The sequence below is a fragment of the Stenella coeruleoalba genome (assembly GCF_951394435.1).
Source record: "Stenella coeruleoalba genome assembly, chromosome: 7".
In the NCBI taxonomy this organism is placed as follows: Eukaryota; Metazoa; Chordata; class Mammalia; order Artiodactyla; family Delphinidae; genus Stenella; species Stenella coeruleoalba.
The window spans coordinates 117,168,201-117,191,144 of record NC_137153.1 but is presented as its reverse complement, the minus strand read 5'-3'; the positions used below and the strand labels follow the sequence as shown (position 1 = coordinate 117,191,144).

At 56.6% G+C, this 22,944-nt stretch overlaps 1 protein-coding gene across 2 annotated transcripts in view; it reads right to left on the bottom strand.

Moving 5' to 3' along the window:
- Positions 1–22,944, bottom strand: part of ASS1 (argininosuccinate synthase 1) — a 51,028-nt gene that overhangs the window by 811 nt on the left and 27,273 nt on the right. For both annotated transcript variants that reach the window (XM_079927141.1, XM_079927142.1), the window contains 6 exons: positions 21,771–21,861; positions 18,819–18,903; positions 18,218–18,282; positions 9,980–10,111; positions 4,589–4,745; positions 672–737 (listed from right to left, as the gene is read on the bottom strand). In XM_079927141.1, the coding sequence (XP_079783267.1) occupies positions 672–737; positions 4,589–4,745; positions 9,980–10,111; positions 18,218–18,282; positions 18,819–18,903; positions 21,771–21,861 (596 nt within the window). The remainder of the gene's footprint in view (positions 1–671; positions 738–4,588; positions 4,746–9,979; positions 10,112–18,217; positions 18,283–18,818; positions 18,904–21,770; positions 21,862–22,944) is intronic.

Genomic DNA, 22,944 nt, shown 5'->3' with positions numbered 1-22,944 from the left:
GGACTCAGCCCCACTGAGCCCCTGCTGCTAGGCACTGTGCCCTTCCTGGGTGCCAGGGTCTGGGCAGAATGCTTGATTTCCACGGACTCAGATCAAACTTTCACTGCACCTGTGAGGCAGGTATGGTTAACATCCTATGATTTCCAGAAGTTCAGAAGGGTTCCGAGACCCAACTGCAGAGGCAGGATTCGAAGCCAGGTCTGAGTGGCTTCAGATGGCGTGTATCACCCCACTGGGCCATGGAGATCCATGGTTCCAGTTAGACCTGAAGCTCCTGTATGTGGATGTGAAGGCAGGAGCCAGCCAGATGACCTTCTGTGGCTTCTTTCTACTCCTCGGCCATTCCCCTTGCTAACCTGCCCAGGAAAGGGGCTCCTAGTGGCTGGAGAGGGTGGGAGTGAGTGTCAGAGGCAAAGAGCCGAACCCAGAAACCGGGAACTCAAGTGCCCAGGACCCTCTGTTGCTCTTTGCTGTCACAAGTGTGCCTTGGGGCCCTGCAGAGGATGGGAGCAGGCTGGGTCCAAAGCAGGCGCTGAGGATGTGGCAGGTGGAGGGACAGGAAGGTGGCGCTTGTCTAGGGCAGAGCAGTGGTCAGAGCACTGAGGTCCCATCAGAGCCTGCGCCCCGCACCTGGAGGGTCTGAGGACCCATCAGGGCCCAGAGCTTCTCACCTGAGGGAGTTGATGTTGATGAAACCAGTGGCGTCAACTGGCTCGTACTGTCCCTGCACATTCATGCTGCAAAAGAGTAGGAGCTCGTCAGCATCCCCCGGCCTTGGCCTTGGCATCCAAGGGACCTCAGCCTCACAGACCCCCAGGCATTTCCTCAGTGTTGATCCAACACTCCCTGCACTTTGGCTTTTCATTCCATTCCTTCCAATTCAGGGAGCCCTACCCGGGGCCGGGGATCATGCCGGGGCTGCAGAGCAGGGAGCCGTATCCCTGCTACGCACACGGGCAGGTTGGGTCCTGGTCCAGCCAGCGCCAGCCCAGTGAACTGCTCCCACGAACCAGGGCACTGCATCTGTAACCTCAGGACATGCACTGGAGCCAGCTCTGCCCTCGGGCTGTGGAGGGCTTCGACGAGTAACCAGGAACAGCTGGTGGTGTCCAGTGGCCTGAAGGCCTGGGAGGCCAGGAGTTACACACCAAACAGCCTCAGATATGCGTGATGGCATCCCTCAAGCTGCAGAGAGTTCCCAGCAGTTAAGATCTGTCCACGAAGTCTTCTTCACCTTGTTTGCCCATTGAGTGATGGGCACCCATCACTCTAACCCATCCTCAAACATGGGCACCCACCCGATGCCAGCTGGTTTTGAAAAGTGCCCAGTCAACCCCTGCTATACTCAATGGAAGAGATTTTGCCCCCCATCTGCAGTTTCCATCTTCCAGATTCGACAGCCTTCATCTTTTGGGTGTTCTCACTTAGCTGCGCTTTGGAACCCTCCCCAACCACAGTCAGCCAGGTCCAGCCACCTGGGTGAGCATCCTGGCTCCACCCCTGCCACAGACCTTAGGGCAAATATTCTCGCACTTTGAGCTTCAGTCTTTCACGTGTGAGATGGGGCTCTCAGCCTCATCACTGGCTCCACGTGAAATGATGTAGCTGCCACCTGGCACCAGGTAAGCACTCAGCTTTACTAACATCATTCAGTCATTCATTTACTCAGGTATTTATTAAGCACCTACTACCTGCCAGGCGCTGTGCCAGGTGCCGAGGAAACAAGAACCAGACGGGAGCAACACCCACGTGGGGGGCAGGGGGTGGTGGGGTGGCGAGTGCAGACGTAAGCAATCAATCATCCTTCTGCCTTCGATCATTACAACTGTGATATGCTCTTTGAGGACAAGTTCAGGGCGCTGTGGTCTCAGATCTGACTCCACGAGGCCACCCTCTGAGCCCCCTGGGGGAAGGGGGTCCCTCCCGTTTCTCACGGGCCCCTTGTTGCGTCCTGCTCTGAATCAGCCCCTTGTCTTCATGTCTGCAGAACTCCAGCCTCAGGACAAAGCAGTCTCAAGGTTCGAGGACAAGGGGGTGGCCTGTCCCCTCAGGAGCCTTCTCCAGAGAGGTGAGATCGGGGGGGAGGGCAGAGGGGTTCTGCCGTTTTTCTGAGACCCTGAGGCTGTGCCTCTGACCGGCTCTTTGTGGACTGTGGGCTTTGTACAACACACGGGGTCTCTACGCCCGGCTGCCCCGCAGCTTGTCAGGACTTGGGCTCTGTGCCTCCCCCTGCCACGCCCTCGCCCTGACCTCCAGGGGACCTTGAAGCTGGAACTCCCACGCTCTCAATGCTCCCTCCTTTTCACCTCCATCCGCCCCTCCAGGGCTCAGGTGGCTGAAGCCACCAGGAATCGACTAGCAAGCTCCCTGTAAAGGGAGAAGATGTCAGACATCCGAGGGGCTGAGCTTGGCACCCCTCACCAGGCAGGGGAAAGGCTGGACCCACCTAAAGCGCTTTTGCAGACCTTGCTGGGGTGATAAACGAAGCTTATCATGACCCCGCCCTGCGCCTCCACACCCCCATCCCGAACCACCACACGGCTTCGGCTTCGGACTCCTGGCCTTGCTCCCGCTGTCTGAGGCGCTCGTCCCCTTTGGAAGGGCCCCTGCGCTCAGCCCAGGGAGAAAGCAGGGCTTGGACCCCCTTCCTGCTCCCCGCGTGCATCCGTCCTTTCGCCACCGTCTCTCACGAGTCGAAACAAACTCTGCTACCCCCTTGCCCCCAAACAGGCCCTTCAGACCACCCCAGCAGCCCCTGCAAAGAGAGGCCCACAGCCAGGGACAAACTTGTCCCACGGGACTGCTGAAGTACTCCCAGAGGTGCTTCTCGGGAACCGAAAAACCTCTTTTAAAATTTGTGGTTTCAGGGGGTAGGGGGTACCGGTGGAAAAAGTTTACAATGATTTTTTTTTTTTTTTTTACCTCCCCTGACGGTCTACAGAAAACCTCTGTGCTTTTATTTTTGTTCATTCGAGTGGCTCTGACCTGCTCTATAATTACGGTACTTTCTACCTACTGTGCCGCGGCATTTCCAGTTCTGCTACCTCTCGCGGTTTCCTCGCTGGTCCCTGTGACGCTGTCACTCAAGGGCTTTCAAGTCAGCGATGTAGAAATCAGAAAGAAAAGGGAAATGGTCGGAGACACAGTGAGAATAAATGCTCCTGCTTTTCTCTCTTTTTTTCCCCGTTCCCTTTTTACTTTATTCATTTAATCTCCCTGAGTGAGACTGTAAGGCTTAATGAAGGGTTGGACAGATTATTAGAGGCTGTTGATTTGGAGGGGGAGGGAAGAAAGAGCCAGAGAGAGAAAGAGAGAAGATAATTTGACATTTACCCCGACTGATCTAAACTGATTCGGCTATATTTATGGCTTCTAAAGTGTTTAGGAAGATTGAAGGGGGGAGAGAAACGCAACACGGGAAAGAGAAGGGAGAGAGAAAAATAATATTGACCGCTAAACAAAACTCGTACTGTAATTCCTGACCGGCTTCCGGGAGGGGAGAGCTGGCCTCAGCGTGAGCCAAGCTGGACCTGGGACTTGTATCAGGTGGGGCTGCCTGTCCCCACCTCTTGTATGGCCAGGTGAACTCCAGAGGGAACACCTTGCTCCTCGGTCAAGGCCAGTCTGTCATTCAGGATGCAAACACAGGTGCAGCTAATAGGCAACTGCTACCTTGGACCCAGCCTGCCAGGGCTCCCCAGCCTCTCCCACGTCCTTTCAGCGCTCTCAGCCTGGCCCGTCGGGAGGCAGCTCAAGGTTCCCTCCTGGCTCTGCCGCTCCCCTGGGCTGTCTCCTCTTGGCCCCATCATCCAGTGTCCTCAGACCGCGTTCCTCCTCACCTCTAGCCCTGTGTGTCCAGTGGCCGACTGTAGTTCTCCTGGCCTATCTCAAAGGAAACTCATCCTGCAGTTGCCCAAATCCAAATGCATGATTTCCACCCCCCGTTCCCTCAACTCAGTCATCGCCACCAAAGTGTACCCAGCGGCTCATGCCAGAAAACCCAGGGTGGTTCTGAACCTTTCCATCTCCCTCCCCAGCCAAGCCCTTTCGATCCCACCTCCTAAATATCCATCTGCTGCTCTCTATCCCCAGGACCAGCAGCCTGGCCCAAGCCACCAGCACGTCCCACAGGGAGCCCTTGTGTCCACCCTTGCCAGGTTCTTGTAGTGCCTGGGATGTTCTGGGTTCTTCCAAGGCTCTGAACCTCTGCACAGGACAGTCTCTCTGGAGACTCTCCTGCCCCCTCTCCACCTGGTTCACTCCTTTCTTTTGGAGACCAGCTCAGAAATGACTTCCATGGGGAAACTTCCCCACACCCCCGTTATTATACCCAGCCCAAATATCCTGTATCTCCCCACAGCCCAGCACCTCCTTCCCTAATCCTGCACTCGGGTGATCCTTTGATTGGGGCCTTTCTCCCCATCTAGCCTGTACATTCGATGAGGGCAGAGGTGGTGTGGATAATCTTCAGGACTGTCTCCCCCATACCCTACATGTGCCTGGGCATATCTTTGCTGAGAAAGCCAGTCGGAGGAGATACTGGACATGAGGGTCTGTGCCCAGCTGGGGGCAGGGGTGGGGCGCCTACCTCACCAGCTCCTCGTTGTAGAGGGACAGTGGGGACTCCCGGCTGAGGATGTACACCTGGCCCTTGAAGACGGATACCCGCACTTTCCCTTCCACGTGCTCCTGGGACTTGGCGATGCAGTGGCGGACAAATTCACACTCGGGGCTGTGCCAGAAACCTGCAGGGAGGAAGAAGCGAGTGTGCCGGGGAGGCCCACCGTGTGCCTGCCTCGGGCCAGGACGTGGGGAGGACTGGGGTCCAGGAAAGGCACCCTGTGCCTCACCCCGTCATGGCAGACGTGAGCCTGGGAGGGCAGTCCCGCATCTGCCTTGTTCACTGTGGAGTTCTGGTGTGACATGCACTTGTAAATGACAACAGTGAGGACCAAGCCCGCCTGCCCCTGTCCTGTGACCTTGTAGGGCTCCTGGGGGTAAGGAGGCACCTCTACACCCTGCAATGCAGTCACCCCCTAAGGGTCAGGGGCAGGGGATCTAACCTGCTGCTTCACACCACAGACATTCAGTGGTGAAGGGGCCCCGTCCTTTGCCCACAGGGGGCTGTTTTATCAGGGCAGCAGACAGTTGGGCAGGAGACCTCAAGCAAGACTCAGACATATGTTACCGGGGCCGAGCGATGGGGGTGCCCAGCGGAGTGGTGGGTTTGGGGTCAGAAAGACCAGGTGTGTGGGGCCTTCACCTCTCTGTGCCTCTGTTTCCCCATCTGCTGAGTGGGGATGACACTGCCTCGCCCTCCCAGGACTAGCAGGCTTATTGTACATGGAGGCCCTGGGCTCAGGGGCTGCTGTGAACGCTGCTGGGAAGAGCCCCACCCCTCAGGATAGGCAGACCCCTTGGAAATAAGTGACCTGTCTTTAAAATACTGCTAATATTTTCACACGCAAAGATTCCTACAGATGAAGCACAGGCGCCATGCTAAGTTCCTTACTGGGCCAGCTCTTTGGACCCTCCCAGCCGCAGGAGAAAAACCTCTCTCAGCCTCTTGCTTTTCTGCGTGAGGAAGTTAGGCTCAGGGAATTTGAGAGACTCTTCCGCGATCACACAGGCTGTAGTGGGGGCCTGGACCTGACCTCAGTCGGCCCCAGTTCTAACAACTGTGCTTCATGTGATCATTTTGGAGCTTCCCTGTCTACATCTGCGACATCCCCGAGCTGCCTGAGACATGCGCTGCCCCCATCCCCCGTTACCCATATCTGTCCCCCAGATCCCTCAGGCCAAAGAGGGCCGCGTGCTCAGTCCCCCGTCTGCCCAGGGTCTGGACAGTGGCTCCTCTCAGTTTCTGCCGAGGGCAGGGGGGCCGTGGCCAGGGTTGGGGGAGGGACAGCGAGAGGGGTAGGGTTTCTCTGAAACGGAGCCGGGAAGGTGAGCCCACCTGGGCAGCTGTGGGGCCAGATGGTGCGCGATCTCCTGCCCTGATAAAGGGCCGGGTCAGCCCCGGCTCTGCGGCTATTGTTGGAAGCACTGGCCTCCAGGGGCACCTGCTGAGGCCCTCCGTGGGAAAGGGGAGCAGGCCTCTCCACGACGGGTCCGGTGGCTTCCAGACGTGGGGGAGGGGCGGGCAGGGAGAGAAGGAGTTGCGTCCTCACTCTCCCATGTCCTGCCTTTTGAGTTCACCTCTGGTTCCACCTTGACAAGCCACGTGATCTCTTTGTGCCTCAGTTTCCTCATTTGCACAAGGAGGTAATACTAACCATTCTCTGGGGGGTTGTGTGGATTCAGTGAGAGTTTTTGCTTTCAAGATTTGAACATGGCCTCTGCCGGCCCTCACTGTATACAGGGAGACAGACACCCAGAGAGGGAAAGAACCTTTCCAAAGCCACACAGCGAGATCCAGAGTGCTCCTGACTCTAGCCCAGAGCCCCGTGGGAGGGCACGCTGATGCCCCCCCACACCATGCCCCAGTGGCTTGGCCATCTTTCTAAGTCAGGATAATTAGACCATTAGGTTCCCAGGCGGGAAGAGAGGTGGGAGATAGAGCCAGAGATATGGGGGCAGAGACCCCTGTGGGAGTGCCTGGCCTGGGCTTTATCTCAGGATCTCTCCCTCCCGCCATGGGGGCCTTGTGCTCAGATATCTCTTCCCAGCAGACCCAATCTGGGGTGGAGGGCAGTGAGTCCTGAGTGCCGCACTGGGGAGAGCCTGCGTGTCCCAGGCTGGGGGATGCACAGTGGGTGGGGCCTGGAGCTGGGCCAAATTCTGTACCCATCAGGACAACAACCCTCTGTGCATTATACCCATTTTACTGCTGAAGAAACTGAGGTGAGGGGAGAGGTGAGCTATACCCCCTAAATGAGATGGGTCTTGAAGCTGGGGTCATGCCAGAATGACCCTGTGGGGTGAGGCCAGTGTGCTCCTGGAGGGAGGGGTTCTGTATAAACCTCATAAAGGCAGATCAGGAAATTTGGGGATGGGGTGAGAGGAGGGGCAGACAGTACTCACAGTAGTCAGGGCAGCTAGGAGTGGGACCGAGGCAGAAGGGCTTCCCCGGGCCTCTGTCTCCCTGGGCCCCGAGACCACAGGGGCTCCGAGGAAGCTGAGTGCCATAGCAGAGTGGTGGCTCTATAACTGGGGAGCTAGACAGAATGGAGAAGGGACCTGGACCTGTGCCCTTTATTTTACAGGAGGGGAAACTGAGGCTCTGGGAGGAGACAGACCCACTCAAGATCATAAAGCCAGCCAGAGGCAAGGCCCCATTCTCCTGCATCCATGCTCAGACACCATGCCAGGCAGTGTCCTGGAGGCTTTGCAAATATCCATGCATTGAGGCCTCACTATAAGAGAGGCAGAATTATCCCCATTCTTCAGATGTGGAAACCAAGGCACAGGGAGGTCAAGTAAATTGCTCAAGCGAATTCCTGCTCGCTAGCCTTTATGCATCCCAAATGCGAGAAATCCCATCAAACAGACCGACCCCCTGAGCTGTTGGGGGGTGGGGACGGGCTGCTGCCAGAGGCCGACCTTGACATCTGTGGGAGCCTGGTCGGCAGAGGCACCTGGGCGAAGTTAATGTTACTAACAACTACCTGGGAGGAGCCTCCACTCTGAGATTTTATTTCCTTTTAAACCTAATCACTGTAATACTTGGGGAATTAGAGGGCTCGGCGGGTGAGAGCAAGGACTCAACCCAGGCAGCCTGGCCCCACACCAAGGGCCAAGCTGTGCTCCTGACACCCAGGGCTGCCCTGTGCACACCACTGCGCCCCTTGATCGCCCCTTGCTCATGGCCCCAGCCCAGCTTCCTACCCACCTCGGATCTGCTGGAGTGGCCGAGAACTTGGCCTCTGAAGCTGGCCTGTCCTGGGCTCCAAGCCACTTCTCAGCAGCTGTGAAGCCTTGGGCAAGTGTCTTCATCTCACCTCTGTGCAGCTAAGATTAGATAATACCCGTCAGTGCCCAGCTCAGGGCTGGGCAGCAAGAGAGGTGGCAGCCGGGCTTCCCTGGTGGCGCAGTGGTTGAGAATCTGCCTGCCAATGCAGGGGACACGGGTTCGAGCCCCGGTCTGGGAAGATCCCACATGCCGCGGAGCAACTGGGCCCGTGCACCACAACTACTGAGCCTGCGCTCTAGAGCCCGCGAGCCACAACTACTGAGCCTGCGCTCTAGAGCCCGTGAGCCACAACTACTGAGCCTGCGCGTCTGGAGCCTGTGCTCCCAACAAGAGAGGCCACGATAGTGAGAGGCCCGCGCACCACAATGAAGAGTGGCCCCCGGCGCCGCAACTAGAGAAAGCCCTCGCACAGAAACAAAGACCCAACACAGCTAAAAATAAATAAATTAATTAATTAAAAAAAAAAAAAAGAGAGGTGGCAGCCGATCTAGCGTGGGGAGGGAGGCTGGCGGCCTGGCCCCCCCTCGGCCTCCACGGATGCCCCCTGAGCAGAAGCAGCCCCGGCCAGGTGCCGTCCCCCCATCACAGCCTGCTGCGTCGTAACGACTCTCGCCACTTTGTAACCAAAATCCACCTTTCAGTGTGGAAACCCCGCTGAGCAAGAGAGCCCACAGGAGACAATGTTATTTAAACACCTGTCTGTACCTGGGAAGGGGGGGACTGGGCTTCAAAGCTCCTGGGAACAATGGGAGGGAAAAATAATGCCAGCCAATAACCACCATGTCCCCTTGAAATCCCGAGATGAGTTCCAGCGATTAGGAGGTTTCAGAGGAAACAAAACCTCCGAGTGGGGGACGAGGGGAAGAGATGAGGGCGGTGGAGGCTTCTACCAGGCAGTTACTGTTACTATTAACTTTCCTGGGGTCCCTCTGACATCCAGGTCCCCATAGACGGCAGCCTGTCCCCCCCAACAGCTCCGAGGGGCTGTTCGATGTGATTTCTCAAATTAGGGAGATGTTAATGTCATAGAATAGAGTCAGCCCTTTCTGGAAAGGGCCAGATAGTGAATATTTTAGGCTCTGCAGGCCACGTGGTCTCTCTAGCAACTACTCTGCTCTGCCAGTGTAGCTCTGAAGTAGCCACAGGCAACACGGACACGAATGAGCAAGGTGGTGCCCAAAAACGACTTATGGACACTGAAACCTGAATTTCCTGTAATTTTCACGTGCCATGAAACAGTATTATTTTTAAAAAAATTTCCCCAACCATTGAAGAATGTAAAAACCAGTCTTAGCTCATGGGCTGAACAAAAACAGGCAACGGGCTGGATTTGGTCACCCCTGGTATAACGCGGGGGATGGATCTGGAGTCGGGAGGACTGGATTTCTACTCTGTGGCAGCAGGTAAGGCACGGAAACTCAGTCTGGAGCCCAGCCCACACTCCACACATGGGCTGGACATTTGGCCGTCCCGGTGGCTTCCCAGTAGGGATCTGGCCCAGGCAATGCCCAGGCCCGGGGCCCCGCTCTTGGTCAAGGTAGGCTTTCCCTTGCTTGCGGCGGTTCTTGTAGCGGCTCCGGGTTCTGCCTGGAAACAGGCTGACCTGGGCTCAAACCCAGCTAGGCTACATCGAGTTGTGTAACTTTATATAAGCTCCTTTTGCTCGGAGACTCAGTTTCTGGCCACAGCTCTCTTAGGAAACTTGGGAAGCCCCCTAGGATGACTTGTGTTCCCACACAGTGCCAGGTACCCGGCACGTGCTGGATAACACTTGGCAGCCATTGGCATGACACAAGATGCTTCCCTGGCCCTGCGGCCGTCATGCGGGTCGCAGGCGGCGGAGGCAGCCGGACAGCCCGGGGAACTGGTGCATTTCCCTCCACACCTTGTGAACAAGGCAGGTCCCGACGTCCCCTCCTCGCTTCCTCGTCCCCTGCCCTCTCTCCACCCCCCCTTCACCCCGCATCTTCCGGGGGCTCTTCAGCAAGTGGCAGTGGGCAAGGCGGGACTGGAGGAGGGTGCCCCTGGGTGAGGGAGGGGAGGGGAGCAGCTGCAGGGTCAACGCACCCGTGTACACCAGCTCGGCGAATTTCAAGCCCAGGCCTTGTTTGATTTTTCGCACTTCCCGATCCATGGTGAAGGCCTCGATGTCTAAATGAGCGTGGTAAAGGATCGTCCCCGCTGGGGTCTCGTAGATACCTAGCCATTTTTCCAGGCAGGGGGAGAAGAAGAAAAAAGAGAGAAACGCGTGAAACCCAAAGTGTCAGCAAATGACAAAAAGAAAAAAATAATAATGACTCGTCTGACAGGAGACAAGCCGGTCGGACCCATTCACTCCCAGCTTGCCGCAAAATGCATCCGTCATTATATTCATGCTGGGGCCACGACAGTCCACTCTGCAGCTTGTGGAGAAAATGTCTAGATGCCCCCCTTTGAAGAGGCCCTCAGACGTTGGAAAATAACAGGGTTTCAGAGCTGCTCCCCCCTCCTTCCCAACTCGTGCCCACCGGCCCGCAGCTGAAAACCTGTAATTAAACCGAGGCTGGTGGAGCCCAGGGTCCCGGATGTCCCTTCCTGCCTTCCCCAGGGAGCCAGGGGAGGGGACAGCTGTGCACACGCATGCACGCGCGTGGACGTGTGCACACACATGCCACCTTCAGCCGGCGGCTCCCCTGCAGCTGTGTCTCTGCAGAGAAATCCTGACTGCCTTGGTCACCTGTGCTGACCCCACTGTACAGCCGGGAAAACTGAGCCCTGGAGGAGAAGGGACTTGGCTGAAGTGGAGCTGGGAACCGAATCTAGGCCCCCGAGTCCCTGAGCAGCGCTGTCTGCTGCCCTGTGGACCAGCAGGTGATGGGGGCCAAACCCAGAAGGTCATGGGAAGACGGTCTTGCTAGGTCCCCTCCCCACGATCTCAGGCCCAAATCCTCCATTTGCTAAACAATCTGCTTGAACTGCATGGTCTCCAAGTGACAAGGGGCGCCTGGCCCTGGCTGAGTGTAGCCCTGAGAGGAAGGTCTTGTAAGTAGCACCACCCCAGATTCGGGGGCACTAAGGTTCCAAGAGGCAGGATGGCCCCCGGGCACATGGCCGGGCTCTCTCTTCCCAGCAGTGCAGCCTCGTGAATCAAGTTCAGGTGAGCACCTTGGATAAACCTGCCCCGTGTCTGCTGTCCTGATGGAGGGCTAATAACCACCCCGTCCCCACAAATGCCACCCCCCCAAGTCCCTTTCTTCCCACCACATAACACTAACAGCGTTAAAGGGGCAAGCTTTCAGTTATCCTCAAAATGTACCGCCATCGTCTTTCCACAGAAAGGATTTGTACACCCAGGTTCATGGCAGCATTATTCACAAGGGCCAAAAGGTGGAAGCAACCAAAATGCCCATCAACAGATGAGTGGAGAAACAAAGTGAGATAACTACACACAATGAAACGTTCAGCCTTAAAAAGGAAGGACGTTCAGACACACGCTACACCACGGGTGAACCCTGAGGACAGGACACTCAGCGAAATAAACCAGTCACCAAAAGACAAATGCTGTGTGGTCCCACTTACGTGAGGCTCCTAGAAGAGTCCGATTCGTAGGAACTAAGTAGGATGCTGGGTGCCAGGGGCTGAGGAGGGGAAATGGGGAGCTAGTGTTAAACGGCTTCACTTTGGGAAGATGAAGAAGCTCTGGAGGTGGGGGACGGTGATGGTTACACAGCAACGCGAATGTTGTGCTTAAGGCCACTGAACTGTACACTCGAAACAGTTAAAATGGTAAGCTTTCTGTTTTCTATATTTTACAATTTAGAAAAATGCTTTCAAAAAACCCCAAAACCAGAAAGGAGATTGTTTCCACTCTGAAGTCCAAAGGGGACATGGGCAAGACTGTGTCTGATGTGAGTAGCCAGAAACTTTCGCCCTAGAGAACTTCTCTGGTCTTTAATCTTTAAGTCTGGGAACCACAGGAATGTCAGGGCCCTTGAGGATCACCTGCGTTCTCCTAACTTAGCTGCAAATGCTGTATTCGAACAGTCTTAGGTGGAAGCTCGGCATGTACAGTCGAAAACAATGTCCCACTGTGGGGAGCAGGGGCCCCTCTGCAAACCCTGGGCTCCACCAAGCAGTCCTTAAAATGCTAATCTGGCCCAACATACCAATTGCACAGATGGGAAGACAGAGGCCTGGGGGAGGGACGTGACTTGCCCAGGGGGAGTGGAGCCTGCATCTAGGTTTTCCATCTCTGCTCCAGGTTGCCTCTTAGGGCCTTTGCCAAGTGATCCAGTGCTCACCAGGCATGAAAAGGACACCCAGGTCTGAGGCGCTGTGGCCGAGGAAGACCCTGGGCTGTTCCCAAGGCTCCGAGGTGTCCCCTAGTGGAAAAGAGCCTCTTGGCAGGGGCGGGGGGTGAGTCTCTCTTCTGCAAACCCCTGATATCCTGGTCTCGAGGGACATGCACATCAAAGAGACCAGGAGCTGATGTGATTACAATGTGCCTGTCCTGTTTCACTCGTGTGGCCGCAGCTCTTGGGCCACCTCTGCTGTCCTGAATCAGTTGTGGGAGTAAATGCCTCCCCAGTAGGAAAACACCCACATCCCCAAGTTTATGCACCAGCCCAAGCCCTCGATTCTGGGGAGTTCCTCAGGCCCTCACTAGGCCTCGTCGTTACCCTTATAAACATGGTTCAGACAGGCTCCGTCATCCACTTCTGCAAAACGGCTCAGAGACACAACCCAGAAAGGGCTTAGAAAGGTTGATGGGGTTGGAGTCAGATGGGTGGCCGAGAAAATGACAGCATGAGAGGGGGGGTGCGGAGACACAAAAGAAACTATGAAAAGCAGACAAGAATTCAGCACAGGATTTGGGGCTGCCCCTTGTGGGGACAGTATGGTGCCACCAACAAGTGGCTCCCAATGGCCCCAGGTCACTGAGAAAGGCCTGATGCTTCAGCAGTGTGTTTCCAAAGACAGAGATGTGCAGAACTTTTGAAAATATCTGCCTCCCCACAAATGGCAGAAATGACCGCAATGCGAAAGGAGCGAGTTTTCAATTACCCCATAAACTTTGTCACCAAGAGCCACCAGAAGCAAGACAAGAACAAAGCCCTATTTGTCTTCTCATCCTAGTATATACTAAGGACTCAATATAGATCGGACTAGAAATGGGCCTTCTGCTTCCCCCTCATTATTTTGCCACATTTTGTAAAAACTCAGAAACTTTCAAAACCTTCCTTACGCTGGTACATACAACGGCAGGCCAGTAGCAGGGGCCCTCCTCATTTTCAGCTCCTGGAGAACCTAGCTGCCTCCTGCTCTCCTGTCTTCATCTGGCCAGCTGTGGGCAGGGTGCAAGGAGTATTTGTAGGGCCGGAGCTGTAGACCAGAAGTCCCTCGCAACTTATACTTTTACGGAGGGTGCTCAGCTCAGCTCTGCTATGTGACCTTGGCCCACCTCACTCCCCTCTGAGGCCCCGGCCACCTGTCCGGAAAAGGAGAAGGTTGCAAGTGTCTGCTGCTTTTCCTTCTAACTTCCACCGAGACCTGCCTGAAGGTGGGCACCCAGACACTGTCCCCCAGTGCGTACTGGTGGTCTTGTCTCTGGAACGCTGCAGCCAGCTCGCTAGCACCACTTCCCTGCAGTCCAGAGAGGGAAGAGCACCGGTGGTTTGCAGGGCGAGAGGGCATCCATACTTCCCACGGAGGAAGAGCTATGCTTGCCCTAGGGCCCCTGCTACTGCCCCACCTTAGAGGCTCCCCAGGAAAAGAGCAGAGAGTGCCTGGCAGGCAGAGTCACCCATTCTTGAGCCCTCAGAACCAGCCTCACAGCTGTCAACCCTCCAAGGCCGCCGCAGGAAGAGTCATAGGCAAGAAGAAATGCCGCAGCCGTGAAACACACCAGCACAGTTAATATTCCTGTTCCTTTTCTTAGAAGGTGTTAAAGTTAATTGTGACTGATCAAAAAGCCTGTTTTTTCAGGTTGCTGCTGTGATGTGTGTGTGTGTGTGTGTGTGTGTGTGTGTGTGTGTGTGTGTGTGTATCTTAAAGATCTTCCCTCTCCTCTCCACAGGGGTAGGGGGTACAGATGATTTCTGTGTATTTCTTCTGGAAAAGGAAATAACTTTAAAAAAACCAGTGACAGAATCCTGATGCTAAAAGACGATGGCTTTGGGGCTTTTGACAGCCGGCATACAAACCACTGCGCAAAAAGAAGGAGGAAATGACAGGTGAGTCTCCGTGTCGCTGTGGAAGAGACAGCAGACATCTTCGGAGTGACACGCACAGCGGATTCAAGTGTCTATTTTCATCTCTCCGTGTTTACAGGAAAAAGACAGAGGTGTCAGCGGTTCTCCGGGGAGCAGCTTCAATCACACCGTAATTACTGCCAAGGAGCGGGTGGGGAAGAAGGGCGAGGAGCTGGGGGGTGGCCGAGGTTGGGGGAGAGTGGACCAAGGAGGAAGAGGTGGGGACCAAAACAGCTGCCACCGCTTAAATCCTTCTCACCTGTTCCTGAGGCTGCCAGGTTAGCCCAGATTGAGCAATTTGGCAGAATTGAGTGGGACCCGCCAACTCAGCTGGGGGTCGGGGGCGGAGCTGGGGGCTAGGGCACCTGGACCAGAGCCTCTGATCCTTTGGGAAAGCAGTATCCAGAGGGAGGGATTTGGAAAGGCCAGGGGAAGGGAGCTTGGCTGGAGCCCAAGGGCTCCCCTCTTAGGTACCAGGGCCAAGGATAGAGGCGGTTGCCATGGTGAGGGGGAGGCAAGTCCCAGTGGGGCTCTAGCCATCCTCTATGCTCCTGGAACCCCACAGGCCCCATCCTGGGAACCAGGGTAGGCCTCTGAGTCCGGCCATTCCAGGCTTCTGGGAATGCAAACACCTTTGCTTCACAGGTCTCCCTCCACTCTGGAACATTCCATCTGAGTGGAGCCTCTGGGAGGCCTGGACAGGTGGGCGGCAACCCTTGTTCCTTCTTAGCCAGAAAGTGGAGGAGTAAGGAGGAAGTGAGGGAGGACGAGAGAGTGGGAGAGAGATGGGAAGGGTGGAGGAAAGGGGGGAGTGGAGGGGAGAACAGAAAGCAGGCAGTGAGGAGGGGGCGGAGGGGGTCGGCAGAGGGAAGCAGTGGCGGCAGGCGGTGGTGAGCCCCACAGGGCAGGGCCGGGAGGAGAGGAACCAGCCGGAGAGAAGGCGAGGGAAGGGCCCGTGCTGCCTCCTTCCCTGCTTCCCTCCTGCCTTCCTTGCCCCCCTTCTCCTCCCCACTGATTACATTTACTTCACTTAACTAGCCCCCCTCCAGAGTTAAAAAGATAATGTGATAATGACGATGTGAACAGCCACAATACAGCGAAAGCTATTCCATCTGCAGCTTCCCCAGCCCCCGGCCCGCTGACCCCATGGCCCCGAGTGCTGCCGACCCGGCCACCCCAGACCCAGGGCACTAGCACTGCCCAACTTCCTACCCATCCACCGCCACCCACTCCCACCCCCAAACCCCAAGCCCTTAACGAATTTCAATTGCGAGCTTTGTAAAATCAATACAAATGACATTTTCCCCTTGTATACCAAGGTACAGGCAATAGCATTTTCCTGCTGCGCCCTCAATATAATTGACAATTAATGGCTTCTCCCATGACCGTGACCGTAGACCTGTGGGTGAATCCACTTCGTCCTCGTTTATTACCCCGACCCTTTCTTTCTCACAGTGGATTATTGGGAGAAATAAAAAACAAGACCTCTCCCTAAAATTATGAAGCAACTTCCTTTTCTCACCCCCCAACCCAGGTCAGAAAATAGGCAAGTTAGAACTTCCAGAGGGAGATGGGGAGATCACCTAGTGTGCCCATCTTTGTTGGTGAGAGTCGTAGAGAGGGAAAGCAACTTGCCTAAGGTCACACAGCAAGTTCTTGGGACTTAGAACCCTGGTTGTCTTCCCCAAAGACTGTACCACGCTCAGGCTAAAGTCTAGGCTTTTAGGGACAGCCCCCCAAGGTACACACACAGTACCTGGGTAGAGTGAGGGCTGTGCTCCAGGAATCTTTTCCTCAGGTGGGTGGTCAGAAGCCAAGGGAGTTGGAACCGAGTGCTAATCTCGTGACTCCCACCTTCAGTGGTGATGACGCCCCCAGTTCTGGGGAAAAGGTAGGAGGTCTACCATTCAGGCACAGCTCCTGCTATGGGTCAACAGGTCTCTGATCTGCACCACAACCCATTTCACAGATGAAGAAGTTGAGGCTCAGAGAGGCTATGTTGCTTTCCCAACGGTGATGGAGCCAAGATGGGGAGTCAAGGGTGGTACACAGGGCCTGGCCCCTGACACCAGCCCTTCAATGTGCCTTCCCAAGGTCTCCAGGGGGTCAGTCAGCCTCAGACCCAACCCACCACCCAGCTGGCCACTTGGGGCTCCTCCTACCTTCTCTACCACTCCTGCTGGAAGGCTCCCACTCCACTCTGTTCCACGTTCTACCAGTTGAAGCCTATTCTCCTGCCACCTCTTTCAGGATGTCTTCCCAGATCAGCCCAGTTCGCGCCTTTATGACTACCTCCTTCCGTTCAAGTTCACTTGCGTGCCATTTCACAGAGTGACCTCAGGCCAGCCCTTATCTTTCCATGGTCAGCAGCACTGATCCACATCCACAATCAATTAGTGATGCCTGCCTTGGGCGTGGGAGGGACGTGACAATAGGCGCAGAGTGGACACCTCTGAGCCACTCGGACGGTACCCAGAGGGCATAGGCTGCCTTTGCCCTTTCAGCATCCCTGTGGGGCTGCTGCCATCTATGAAGTTCCTCCCCTAGGCCACTTCCTGCTGTTACACATGGGCTAGAACCCCGATCTAGCAGAGTTCAAGCTCTCAGCCCTCCACTCCATGCCTCTCTGTGTCTGGACATCAGTCCTGGTCCTGGTGCCTGTGACTTCGAGCCTTGGTTTCCCTGCCTGTAAAATGAGGGTGCTGGTCTCTGGCTCCCCAAGGTCCCTCCAGGGTCTGCCTTGCATAGTTTGCATTGTGCTGGCTCCCAAGGGCAGACTGAGACCAAGCGACATTTAATCAGATGTTAATATAGGTAAGATACAAAGGTAAGTGAGGATAAAAGGGAGCAGCTAATTAGTAATATTGTTCTCCACAAGGCCTTCCCGAGAGAGTTTCAATTAGGTTGTTTCTCACAGAGTATATGTGTGTCTAAGAGGAAAAAACACACGAAAGAGGGAAAGCCACTTTCCTTCCTTCCCCCCCTTTTGAGATAAATTCAAACAGGTCAGAGCCAGAATGATCCTGCTCCCATCCCCATGCCTACCGCATTACACCTGGGGAAACTGAGGCCCAGAGGTAACAAGTCCAAGGTCATCTAGCAAGACACAGCGAACCTGGCATGAAAGCCCCAGCATCCTGCCTCCCGACCAGTGCCCTTTCTAACCGCTGAAATCCAGCCATCGGCTCTCTTTGGAGTTTAGAATCTTAGTAAAAACACCCTGAAAGACAAAGGGCCATGGCTATACACTGGCCTGGCTTTATCTGGCTGTGTCATCCTTCTAAATTGACCCTAAGCAAAGCGAGTTAAACACCTGCCCACACAAGAGGCCTCAACCCCACCCCCGGTGCTTAGAGACTCGAGTGCCCAACCCAGGGACTCTGACCGCTGAAAGCTTGCCCCTCCATCTTGAAGTCCGGAAGCACGCGGTGTTGCTTTACCACTGGGGAACAGGAGATCCCCTCATATGGATGGGGAGAGGGTGTGGTCCAGACAACACGATGAGTGACCCATAGGGACCCATGGGGCTCTGCTTACTAAGAGGAGACAGAGCCCCTGCCTGGGGACCAGCTTATCCTCCCTCCAGGCCCAGCCAGAGGTGGATATGGGCCGGGCAGCTTAGCCAAGGTGGCAGCCACTCAGCACCAAGGCAGAGCCCCGTCCCCACGCCCTGCCAGACCCTGGAACAGGCCCTCAGGCCCTGGCTGGCTCACAGCGCCCACCCCTGGCGGGATTCCCACCCCACCAGGCCAGCTGGCCTCCTCAACGCAGCCTTAATGACCACGAAATCAGCCCTGCATGGTCTGCTTCTAAGCCTGGCCGACCCGCCCCAGGGCCACAGGAGAGCACGACCTCCAGGCCTGGCGCCCGTCTCCTCTCTCCTCTGAGCCTCTCCCTGCTCCTGGGACTGCTCTTCTCGTGATGCCTTCAGACATCAGTCCCAGGAGGGAAACAGTCTGGCGGGGTGAAAGGACTCGCCCAAAGTCAGCCTGGGAGGAGCAACGCCCACATGTGACTGGGGTGCCAGGGGTCGCCGGGAGCCGAGGCCTGCGCCTGCGGCTGGCGAGCGACTTACCCCGCGACTTCATGCCGATGAAGCGGTTCTCCACGATGTCGATGCGGCCCACACCGTGCTTGCCCCTGTGGGGAGAACCGGCCACTCGGGGTCACAGGCAGGGCGTCAGGCACCAGCTCGGGATCCAAGACTCAGAGGACGTGTGAGCCAGGACCCCTGGTCCAACCACCCATTGGACAGATGCGGAAGCTGAGGCCCAAGGAGGGAAGGGCTATCCTAGGACACACAGCGAGTTCAACGTGCAACTTCCTTTATCTCTGTCCTGGGCCTCACGTGGCACCCAGCCCTATCCACTGCTCGTCTTTCCTTCTACCCTGGTCTCAGATCCAGTAGAGAGCTTGGACGTTCTGGACCGTCCCTAGGGGGCAGTAGACCCCTGGGGTTGTTACCTTCCAAGGCTGAGGGCCACCAGGATTCTCCCACGGAACCAGAGGACCCCATGGCTATGGGGCCGTGCCGAGGCTGACTGCGGGACACTGGCCTGTCCTCCCTGGCCCCTCGGCCTCAGGCTGGGACCATCAGCCCCCCCACAGTGGTCCGGGCTGGTGCTTGCCCAACATGGTGGCTTCCCAGGAGGCCGGGCAGGGCTGCGGGCACTCACGCGACTTCATTCAGGTACAGGAAGAGCTCCAAGGCCGTGCTGTGGGTGGTGCCGTCCCTGACGTTGGTCACCTTCACAGGGACCCCTAGGGCAGGAGGAGAGGGCAGTGGGCCCGTGGCTGGAGCTCAGCGGACGAGCCTGTGCCTGCTACCCCGCCCCTTCCCTCCACCCGAAACGCCTTAAATGGATGTGACAGATATGGACTCCAAATGACTCCTTGAAAAGCCCTGTGCAGGTTGAGGCCTGCTGGGGAGAGAGAAGGGGAGAGAAAGCCCCCCAGAATGAAAGGGAAAATGCAATAAAAACCTCTCCCCCACCCTTCCCATTCTCTTTGCTCCTTTTGCATTTAGGGGCTGTGAAATTGGAACCAGGCCCTGAACTAATTGAATTTCACGCTCCACCATTGTCTTACGAGGCAGTAACCGGGAGTACCTTCTGTCCCACCAGTTACGGGGCGGGGGGAGCGCCTGGCTGAGGTGCGGCTGAGCTCACACACACACACACACACACGCACACACATGCACGCACACAAACACCCGCGCGCACACACACACACACACACACACACACACACACACACACACACACGGCCCCCGGCCACGTCTGTCAGGCGGACCCCCAAGCCCCAACCCTGTACCCCAGACCCACACACAGCCATCTGATTGATGGGGGTGAAATGATGCCCGCGCCAGCAGGCAAGGTGCTGGAGGCGTCTGCATTCTGAGAAGTTGGGTCTGGGGTGGCAGGAGGGCAGCAGGGAGGCAGCCGCTCGGGGAGGGAAGGGCCGAGTCAGGGGGGGGTGGCTGGAGGGGGGCAGTGTGTGGGTTCGGGGTTGACTCTGAATAGCAAGGGGCGCTTTCTCGAGCGGTGTGAAATGAGCAATAAATGTATTAGAGGACTAACAAGAGAGCTGTAACAGTGACAAAGAAAAGCTGTTCAAAGTTGGCGGCTAATCCCCCACCCATCTGCCCAGCTCATTACCATGTGGCCGGCCATCGGGTGCCAATCAGGCCTCAATAGCGGCTTTCGAGTCTTTATTAGCCGGGCGCCGCCTGGAGGGGCTGCGCTCAGGGGCTGTCAGCCTCACCATTCTTAACCCCCATTTCCAGGGGTTTTATAACTTGGTTGTAAATTGCTATTAAATGTAAGTCTGCCCAATAATGAACCTTAAGCCCCTCTCGCCACCCCCCGCCTCTCCCCTCTCCCTTTCTCTCCCTCTGGGTCCTATTATGGCCCTCGCGGGGCCTTGGATGGGGCCTGCCCCAGAGAGGAGCGGACATTGTTGGTGCTGCTGCCGGAGAAAGCCTCTTAGCCTTTAAAATAGTTAATAATTAGATTAAAACTTCAAATAAATTAACTAGAGAGTGAATGGGGAGTAGCCGAGGAGGGTTCCTCCCGTCTACTTTTTTCTTTTTTTTCCAGACAGTCCCCAGATCATTAAAATGGATCACGTTTCTTCTCGGGCTCAGCGCCTGTGTTCAGGACCCTACGCTGCCTCCTGCCCACCCTCACCGCCCTCCCAGTTTTCCGGGGGACCTGGGGTGGGGCGTGCAGCCTGGGTTCATCTCACCGTCTTCTCAGAGATGATGCCCAAAGAGGCCCCACGCCAGCACAGCCCTGGGGCAGAGAGAGTGCGCCTAAGCTGGACTTAGTGCTCCAGCTACCTTTAGGGACCTTAGACTAAGGGCCTTTTGGTCCCCAGGGGGCATGAAATTCAAGGGTTTGAACTGACAGCGGCGGGGCGGGGTGCGGGGGGAGCGATGAAAATGCCCGATGACTTGGTCAGGCTCTTGGGAAAGGCCGGGAGGAGGCAGTTTACTAAAGTACCAACAGGCTTTTTTCCCAGCGCCTCACTCCATACCCCGTGCTCGGCACCTGCGAGCATCCTTTCTGTGGCCCATTTTACAGGCGAGTGAGCCTGAGGCCCAGAAGGGTGAAGCTGGTTGTCAAGGTCACACTGGCAGGTGAGAGCAGGGCATCTATCCGGGCCCCTGCTTGCCCCTCCCCATCCTCCGTCTCCGAGGTGCCTTGGGAAAGGCCTCTCTGCAGAGCCCCCTCCCTCTGCTCCCTCCCTGCAGCTGCCTGGTGCACAGAAGGGCCAGCCTCCCTGCCTGGGCTTGGGATGCCCTCACGCCCCCTCTTGGTTCCTCCGTCTCTGCCTCTCCGATTTCTGCAGCCTCCTGGAAAAGTCCTCTCCTTGGACACTCTGAGCCCTCACCTTGAACCTGGTCCTGCTCCTTCCATTACCCAGCATGCCTTTCTTTCCCTCCATCTTTCAGGGCAAGGGGGTTGTCCCTGGTGCCAGGCTCAAGGCTAGGCACTCAGTTCAGGCCAGCAAACACTTCTTGATGGTAGCAGACAAGATGAGGAGATCAGGACACAAGCAAGAGTGGCAGCAGCTTTGAACCCAGGATGGGGGGTAGGGAGACGCATCAAACAGCTAACTCAGGACTAGCTATGGGGTCAGGGGGCCCCCGAGGCTGGCTCTGTAAGACTCATAACTGGCTGAGCACCTCTGTGGTGCAGGGCCCTGCGCTGGATACACTTCATCCAGATCTTATTCTATACCATGAAAACACGAGGCAGTGGATACTCTTTTATCCCCAGTTTACAGATGAGGAAACTGAGGCCAGGAAGGTGGAGTGACTTGCCCAAAGGGCCAAAGCAGTCGGCAAGTGTTTGCTCAGGGGCTAGAATGCTCCCTCCAGACCTGGTGCCCACGAACTGATGGACACCAGCAGAGGGTGCTTCTTCCCAAGCCTGGAGGCTTCCACAGATCACGCCATCTGGGGAGGCGGCAGTGGGGAACATTTGAAGCCCCAGCCCGGACCCTGGCTTCCAGGAACACAGGAGGGATGCAGAGGACTCGTGCCCAGGCTCCCGGGCAAAGAGGGGAAAAGAGCCAGGGCCCCAGGAGTCCACGCCTTGGAGTCCCGACAGGCGGGCACCTACCTTTCTTGAACTCGATCTCAAGGATGTCTGGGCTGTTGGGGGCTTTGGCCGGGTCCTGGGTCTTTGTGTAGAGGCCTGGAGGCGCTTGGTTCTGACAAAAGACAGAAAGAGGTTGGAGGGCGGTGTACCAGAGCCAAACCGTGCCATGCCGGCCCCCGGACACCCTGCCTGCAGCCCCCTGCGCCCCTCTCCAGAGCCAGGGCGCTGCTGGCGCTTGCCATCGGCTGGCCAGTCCGGCGGGCCTCCCAGCCCCCCACCCGGAGCCAGCCCCGCTTGCCAGGGGCCTGGGAAACAAAGGGCTCAAGAAATCAGACAATTTTTCCCCTCAACTTGATCTCATCTTTTTCTTTGACGCCCCCGCAGCTGGAGGTAGAATAGCGGGAGGAGCCAGTCAGGCAGGAAAAGCGTGACTTTGGGGGAGCCAGGCGCTAGGCGGGCTTCCCGGGAGCGGCTCAGGCGCACACGCTCTCCCGGGCACCGGGAATTGGGGTTTATTCTGCAGTGACCGCAAAGCTAATGACTGCGCGTGACCCCAGCAGGTGCTCTGGCGAGCAGAGCCGTCCCCGGGGTCCCCGAGGTTAATACTCACAGGGAGAAAAGAGAAGAGCAAAGCAAAAACCTATTTGAAAACACATCAACCTCTATGTATATTTTTTTCTTGGGCGTGTTGGAAAACGGGCCTCTCCCTCGTCTTGATGAAGCAGCGGAGGGACCACGGGCTGCCTGGAACCCTCCAAGTCCCTCCTGCCTCCCGCTCCCGAGGCCCTGACCGGCCCCCCCACCCCCCACCCCCGCCCCCAGGCTGTGGCTTGGACACTTGCCACGGTGGGGGCCGGGGCCCTTAGGGCCTGACTGCTCAAGTCCGTCCCAGGGGGCAGGCCAGGGCCCAGCACTGTTATCCACCTGCGGACATCCTGGGAAGTGCAGTCCCTTAAATCTTGCCTTTCAAAACCCTGCAAACATTCCCATGCCACTTTGCAACTGCAGCTTCCTTTGTGTTCTCTGTAGCCCCGTTTGGTAAGAAGGTCAAGTACTGTTACCCCACCTATGGAGGAAGAACTAGAGGCGGAGGGGGACTGTAGGTGCAACCCTGTATGCTGTGTGGAGGTGGGGGGCCACATGGCCCAGGGCAGGAAGCCCACGAGGCCCTCAACAATGATGTGTTGGATTTCAG